General features: G+C 43.2%; 1 protein-coding gene across 1 annotated transcript in view; it reads left to right on the top strand.

The window, feature by feature from the left end:
* Positions 1-8,095, top strand: part of RBM45 (RNA binding motif protein 45) — a 29,090-nt gene that overhangs the window by 9,872 nt on the left and 11,123 nt on the right. The window contains exons 7-9 of the mRNA XM_018561623.1: positions 1,595-1,691; positions 6,684-6,850; positions 7,560-7,788. Of these exons, the coding sequence (XP_018417125.1) occupies positions 1,595-1,691; positions 6,684-6,850; positions 7,560-7,773 (478 nt within the window). The 3' untranslated portion in view covers positions 7,774-7,788. The remainder of the gene's footprint in view (positions 1-1,594; positions 1,692-6,683; positions 6,851-7,559; positions 7,789-8,095) is intronic.

Raw genomic sequence — 8,095 nt, 5'->3', positions numbered from 1 at the left:
CAGGAAGCTTGGCAGTAAGTAATGACCCGCTTCCTGATTGGCCGGGAAACCGGCTTCTGGGCCAATCAGGTCCTGGGAGGCAGGTCATTACTCGCCATCCGGCTCCCTGATTGGCTGGGAAGCCGGCTCAATGCTGATTAGCTGGGAAGCCAGTTTTCCGGCCAGACAACAAGGAGCCGGCTCCTCGGGCAATCAGATTGCCCGCGAAGCCGGCTCCATGCCAGTGCAAGCATCAGTATCGGTACTCTATCAGCGAGTACCGAAAGCAAAGTAGTGGTGCTTGATACCAAAATAACAGTATTGGTGCATTCTTACGAAAATGTGTTGGAAATATTAAACTATATACTTTTTGTTTTTAAGTGTAATATTTAGGGATGCACCGATATATAGGCCACCGAAACATATCGGCCGAAAATGGCACTTTTGGCTAAATGCCGAAAGTGCCATTTTCCTGCCGATCGGCGCATCCCAGGTTTCTTTCCTCCCCGCTGGGCGCTGCTCTGTGTCCCAGCGTGGAGAAAAGAAAGTGAACGCCGGCCGAGTGCTGCGAGAGGAGAGCACTGTGAGTGGCCGGTGTCTCTGCTCCCACACCGCTTGGCCGCCTATCGCGGCAGAGAGGTGTGGGGGCGGAAACAGCGCTGTCACAGGAGGCTGGACTCTCCTCCCTGCTCCGCTCACTCATCCTCCTGTGACAGCGTGTCAGAGAGGAGAGCAAGATACAAACACTCAGCGATCAGTGATCGCTGAGTGTTTGTAGATAATTGAGGACATGGTATGTGTACTATATCCTCAATTGTGAATGGGAAGTGATCTATATCCCCTCCTGGTTATAGTAAACATATAATATTCTCAAGTTTTTTTAAAATTTAAAATAAAAAAAATTTCGGTTTCGGCCTGACAATTTTTTCTATTTTGATTTCGGTTTTAAAATTTCTATTTCGGTGCACCTCTAGTATAATTGCATATGTGTTTCTCTAAGTGCCCATTCAGACAGACTATGCTTTGCACTAACATGGGTGCATTGACACAGCACGCTATTGTCCATAAGGTGCATTGCCAGCCCACTGAAAATGAATGCGCATGCTTCAGTGCACACATGGTTTTTTACCTATTGAAATATTTGTTCTTTTCAGCTCCTGTTGTAATTCACACATACCTGCCATACAGTTTAGCCAGGGTGATGATCTTTTCAAAAGCCCTACGCTGTGTCACAATTATGCCTTTAACCCTAGTGCCTGAAAGCTTTTAGGCTGGCAGCATTGTACCCTGCATTAAAACCTATTGTGCAAGCAGTCTGGCACTGCCATGGGATGAGGAGGAGGACATGCCCAAGGCATAGTAGTAAATCTTTGACCTTTGCATCCCATCAGCCCATGACCTTTGCATTCATGAGCTGTAAGCCATAATCATCACAATTATGGCAAATCACGGCTGGAACTATCTTGCTTTGCATGTAATGAGTCTATCTCATATATTAGTTTCACCTTTTAAGTTGCATTAGTGAAATAAATGAACTTTTGCACGATATTCTAATTATATGAGTTTCACCTGGTGTATATGTTTAATGTGACCATTTGTTTTCTTTTTACTGTAGCCTACTTAGAAAGATGGCCTCTCAGATGGTGGCTGCCCAGGTGAATTCAATGGTATGGGGCTCCCAAGCTCAACAGCAATTCCCAGCAGCGCCCTCTGTAAGTAGTTTTCATTGTCTCTATGCAATATACGATACAATATTGTGCTACCTAACGTTATTAAAGCTGAAAACTAGGCAGATATAAAATGCACAGATTAATGCAGCAGTAATGAAAGTCTTACAGAAAGACTTGGGACTGAAATTTGAGGATTGTGTTTCTCTCTTTAAATTGATTAACATCTGAATGGAGAAGCCGGGCTTTTTGATCCTTTAACCCATGGGTAGCCAAACTCCGGCCCTCCAGCTGTGGTGGAACTACAAGTCCCATGAGGTATTGCAAGATTCTCGCAGACATAACTCCTGGAGAGATGCATCATGGGATTTGTCGTTTCACCACAGCTGGAGGGCCAGAGTTTGGCTAGCCCTGCTTTAACTTTTCACAGCTCCTCCTAATGTTGCAATGAAGCAGCAAGTATAAGTTTTAACCCTTCAGAAGCCAGGAAACCTTAACCCAAGTAAAAGGAACTTAAACTGCAAGAAGCACTTTTTGTTTGCTTATAATATGTGAATAGGAACATGTAACAAATAAAAAATAGGAGTCATCCCAAATTGGCTGCAAAAGTGGACATACAGTTTTTGTCATGCAAGTAGCAAGTTTACTTTTCTGTATTCATATTCTGTTTCTCTTCCTTTTTTATATTCCTAGTAAGCCGTTATATTTTTGATTGCTTCCATCAATGTTTAGAAAAGACTGTTTTTAGTGTTTTTTAACAACTTTGACATAGATCTTTATTTCCCGCAGCACCAGGGGTACATATTTCATGTCCTGCCGGTTTAGGCATTTCATTTATTTCGTCATTCTTCGACTTCTCTATCTCATTGTAAGGTTGTCGTGGCAACAGCAATTCATGACTCATCATGAAGACTATTCTATGTTGGGTCCACCTCAAGGTTGATGTTGCTGTTCTATTTAATTCCACATCTTGATGGCATTTGCTCTTATTTTTTACTGACTGTAAAAGGCATTCAAGGTTGAACGTAAACATCCTACACAGGGAGACTGAGATGAGGAAATTAATCTGCGTTTCAGATCCTTTCTGGTGAAACACAATTTTCTCATTTTGTCCGGGGCAAAACAAGTTTAATTGCTTCATTTATATTCACAAATTTATTTAATGCCTTTGCCACAACTCTGCCCCCCAGATATATCCCAAACCTTGTCTCAAAGTATCACTCTAACCGTCACTCTGCTCTTCCCAAGACCTCTTGCTTTCCAGCTCCCTCGTCAACTCCTCCCATGCACTAATATAAGGAGGACATTATAAACATGATACAATTCAAGACAAGATGGTAAGGAGGGCCCTGCCCCTGAGGGCTTACAATCCAAAAGGGGAGGGGCCCCTGAAGAGATGAGACTTAAGGGAACACCTAAAGGCAGACAGTGTGGGAGATAGACAGACAGGTTGGTGTAACGAGCTCCACAAGATGGGAGAGACTAGAGAAGTGCTGGAGGCGTGCATGGGAGGAGTTGACGAGGGAGCTGGAAAGCAAGAGGTCTTCTCTCCCATCCTATGGAACTCTCTACCCCAACTTGTCCATCTATCTCCCACACGGACTGCCTTTAGGCGTTCCCTTATGACTCATCTCTTCAGGGTAGCCTATCCCACCTCAACCTAACCACTGAACCATTATGTTCTCAAACAATTCATCCCCACACAGCTACCTCCTCATGTATCACTTCCCCCCTCCCTTTTAAATTGTAAGCCCTCACCGTCAGGGCCCTCCTTACCATCTTGTCTTGAATTGTATCGTGATTGTAATGTCTTCCTTATATTGTAAAGCGCTGAGCAAACTGTTGGCACTATATAAATCCTGTATAATAATAATTTACACCCGTTACCATTGCATCGGAGCGGGGAGGGGGGAATCCCTGTAAGGAGCAGTGACTGACCGTCACCGCTCTCTGCAAGGGGATGATCGAGTGACGGTATGTGTTTGCTCACTTTCTGATCTATTGCGCCGACGTGTGACATATTTTTTGTCATGCGTCGGCTTGAACTATGAGAATGAGTGATTTCACTCGCCTCATAGTTCTCCTTTTTAATGCATTCAGTGCATTAGGGTAAAAACTAACCAGTACCTTTTCCGCTTGTCGCCAGTCCCGAAAGGGGTCCTCCATTCCCCGAACTTCCTGGTTGTGGGGGGAGGATACTGCTGGCAGGAGCTGTAGGCTCCTTCCGCCATCAATCAAACTGTTGGCCAGAGAGAAGGGGTGTGGCCATGCCGTATGGCTGTGTGTGTGTCTATAGACGCGCACTGCTACTGCGGGCACGGCCGAGAACGAGCATGCGCCGGTGCCTCCACAGCAGCTGATTCTGACTTGATTCAGAAAGCAGTGGAACAAGACACAGCCTGTCAAGTTTAATTTTAGAAGGGAGTTGGCAATGGTAGTCACCATATTTCCTTCACTATGGGTTACCATTAATTAAGTTTTAACATATCAAATCATAAAGAACGGACATTAGACCAAAAGCAGGTAAATGTAATTTCTATACTTCTTTTTTTTTTTTTTTAATTAAATAGGTTTCTTATTGTGTACATAGGACCATGAAAACCGGATGGGTCAGAACTATAACTGTCCCCTAGCAGACCATGGAGCTAATTCACATCTATGCATTGCAGTAATGCAAGGGTTAAAAGAACTATGGGGGTAAGTGTTTTTCCCCATAGTTCTCTTGAGGGTCGCAGGAGGACATATACTAGAGTCCTCCCGTTTCTCAAAGCTCAGTATATCGCGAGTTACAGTTTGCGCTACAGTGAGACTGCCGCAGCCTGAATGGATCTCGACAATGCTGTAGAGATCCACCCAGCTGGCTCTGCCTGTCTAGAGTAGTTATTTCATAGCTGAAAGGCCACCATTCGGTAGCGGTCAGTCTATGCGTTCATTGTTGAATCCTTGTGTCGGTACAACTTGCAGCCAGAAGGTGGCTCAGATGAATAGGTGGCTGTAGCTGAATGTTATGGCTTTCATGAGGTTGCACAAAGGACCTGAAATGTTCCCACATTACGCTGTTGTCTTGCTGCCCCATAAAATGCCACTTTCATTAAAATTAACCCTTCAGAAACCTATCCAGCTTGGCTCTGTAACTGAGTATCTTTTATTGGACCCCAATTCAATTGATGACTTTGTTGACCAATAGAAAGATTGGGGGTGGCAGGGTCAAATTTGACTTGGAGTAGAGCTCAGACCAATAATAATAATTATCTACCTGGCTCCTGGGATTTGTGCAGCTTTTATGAACCTTTCATTATTTTTATTTTTTTATATCTGTTTTGTATTTGCTTGGCCCAGGTTTGGGAAAGTTTTTTGTTTTTTTTCTCTAAGCATATATAGTGGGGAATTTATCAAAACTGGAGCAGTTACCCATGGCAACCAATCAGCTTCTCTCCAATTTGTTCAGGTAAGATTTGAAAATAAGAGAGAAGCTGATTGGCTGGCATGAACAGCTGTTCCAGATTTTGATACATTCCCTTCCCTCTATTTCCCAAACTTCTACTCAACTGGGAATTCCCGTTTATGTGCATCTGTCCAAACCAGCTGTCACTTTGCCAAAATTCTGATCAGAGCTGCTGTCCGCAGGGATTTAGGCGCTGACCTGCAGAAAGAGCTGGATCACAGTCCGTACTTAAAATAAAACAGATGCACTGTAAGGATTGATCATGCAATATACCACTGCTAAGCAATGCCACCCATGTGATATCATTTGTGCCTGGAATTTGGCCACTCGTGCACCGAGCACCGCATTATGGAGAGGTAGGGGAATGTCACGTTTTACCAGAATGATTGGAATTTTAAAGGTCCTCAGCAGGTAACATGGTGACAGGCTTGCTTGTAAAAAGTTAGGGCTACTGTCACTTTGCCCATTTGGGGTGAAGTGTCTGTGTAAAGGAAAGTGCAGTTATTTAGATATTGAAGGGGGCAGAGTAAGGTGTTGTGCATTTTTAATGCATACAATTTCATAAATGAAAGTGTATGTTAACCCTGACTGTCTAGGAGAGTGAGGGCGTTGTGCTGACGTGAACTGTAGACCAGTCATTTTAAAGCTGCCATCCCCTGCCACCTAGTACTCCAAAGTTGTTTTATGATGTTTACGAGACTGCTGAAGGCAGGCAGTACAAGGTATGTCAGTCATCCCTGTGTCGCAGTCTATTGCCTGAGGACATGTCTGGGGTTTCAGTTAGGGCTGCGGAAATTAACGATAAATTTCTCGATCAATCGTTGAAATTTTTTATCGATTTTAAAATTCTTTTGATCAAAAATTAAAACTCACCTCTCCGCCGGCTTCCGGGTCTTATGGGAGTCTTGTCGGAGATCCGGAAGTTCAAACTTATCGAGTTTTGGGACTGCCTGACTACCGTTTTCCTTACATCTGAGAGGTTTGCACAAAAAGTATTTTGGGGTTTAATAAGGAGTTGCGCTAATATTGCGCAACATAAACATTTTCAACTACCACCATTTTATTCTATAGGGTCTTGGCATTCAGAAAATATATAATGTTGGGGGGGTTTACGTCATTTTCAGGCCTAAAATGTGGAATATAACATGGGTGCAAAAAATGAAAAAAGGGCCTCAGTCATGAAGGGGTTAATCGAACACGAAAATTTTAATCAGTAACAGCCCTAGTTTCAGTGGATCTTCTGGGACCTGTGCCGCTAAGCACTCTGCAGTCTCCACCCTCAGCCTTCCCAGCTGTGGAATAAGAGGGGGACTGAGCAGTAATAACTGCTACTAATAGACCCCCAAAAAGGTATTTTCTTTTTTTATAGCAAAAAATAGCACTAAATGTTTGGTGCCTAGTGTGCTTAATTAGTTTGCATTTGCACTCACTTTAACTATGTCAAAATTGTAAGCTACAGTGTCTTCCTAATGAAGTGAAGAGTTAAAATCTTAAAATGTTCTTTGGGGGGGGCGGATAGGTTTTGTAGCTGCCTGTATAGTTTCAGAAGTATTCATCTGGGTTTTTAAAGTGAATCTGTTTTTTTTCTGCAGGGCTATGATCGACCATATGCCTCCCCCATCGCCTCTCAGATTCAGACAGACGCTACCCTTCCAGCATACAAAAAGAAATCTCCCATTGATACACACTCCAAGGAAAGACTATTTATCGTCTTCAATCCTCATCCGCTTCCACAGGACATTGCAGAAGATATTTTCTGGTGAGGATTTCTCTGTGACAACCATATCCATAAGGTTTTCCTACCTGCCCCTCCAAGGCCAGAATCTGGCCTTAGAACCACTAAATATACAGTAAGATCACATGCAGTGTACATAATAGGAGCTATTATACCTTCTAAATGACTTGATAAATAATTACCATACCCCTGCTGTCCTTTATGGTGTCATGGCATTAACTGGGTGACATTTTTCACTACTGCCAGTCTCACACACTAGTTCCAAAACCACCTTCTACTGACTGACGCCACATTGGTGAAACTTGCCCCTTGCCACTCTTTTTGCTCCTGTATGCCCTCTGTCTTATCTTCATGAGCAGGCATTTTAATTGAAAGCCTGATTAAAACCTTTAAAGAGACCCTGTCACCAAATGTTTAACTGCCAGCCACACACAATCATGTCTCCAACCAGCTGCACTGTAGCAGGCAGTGTCTCTGTTAATACTAATACAGATTCCCCACTGTATATAGTTTGCAGCAAAGCGGGTAGTGACGGGGGTCCCTTTACCTGTTGTGCTTCTGCTCCATAGAAAGACAGATCCCTTTTTCCCCACCCAATCCACCTCCTTCAAGTAAAGCAAACCTGTTTTTATTAAAGTAAGAAAAGCAGAGTAACTCACAACAAAAAGTGTTATACAAGAAACAAAAAATCAGTTATATTAAATGGTTATTATTCTCATGTACCTCACTGCAGTCGATTCGGCAATCTCATTGACGTTTACATCGTGCCGGGGAGGAACATCGGTTATGTCAAATACGCAGAGGTATCCAGCGCAAATGATGCGATTGCCACACTGCATGGCAAGATGGTTAACGGTGTGAAGTTGAAAGTAATGCAAGCTGAGTCTCCAAGAGATGAATCCAATAAGAAAAAAGATGAATCCAATAAGAGACAGAGAACATACTGAGTTTACTTATCTCAGGTAAGTGTTTCATTAGGTCACCTGCTCGGATGTTGCACACTTCCAATCTACAGTGGCTGTTTCCCAGATGGGATTCAGTTTGATAAAAGTATGACCCCGTTTCTTCACTAAAATACAGTTTTTTTTATACCGGTTCTCTTTTGACATCTTTTTCCATGGTGCCGTTTACTGAACCTTTTGCTGTTTTGCAATTGGTTGCCTCTGCTATACGGGTAAGGGAAGACTACCACACATTAATCACAGTAATGGTGCTTTAATTATACCTTGAGGATTGTTGTCACAGGGAGGCTCACACCACTTTTAAGCA

This window comes from Nanorana parkeri, unplaced genomic scaffold (assembly GCF_000935625.1).
Source record: "Nanorana parkeri isolate BGI_ZX_2015 unplaced genomic scaffold, ASM93562v1 scaffold534, whole genome shotgun sequence".
In the NCBI taxonomy this organism is placed as follows: domain Eukaryota; kingdom Metazoa; phylum Chordata; class Amphibia; order Anura; family Dicroglossidae; genus Nanorana; species Nanorana parkeri.
Note: the sequence above shows the minus strand (reverse complement) of the source record. Positions and strands in the feature narration are given on the sequence as shown.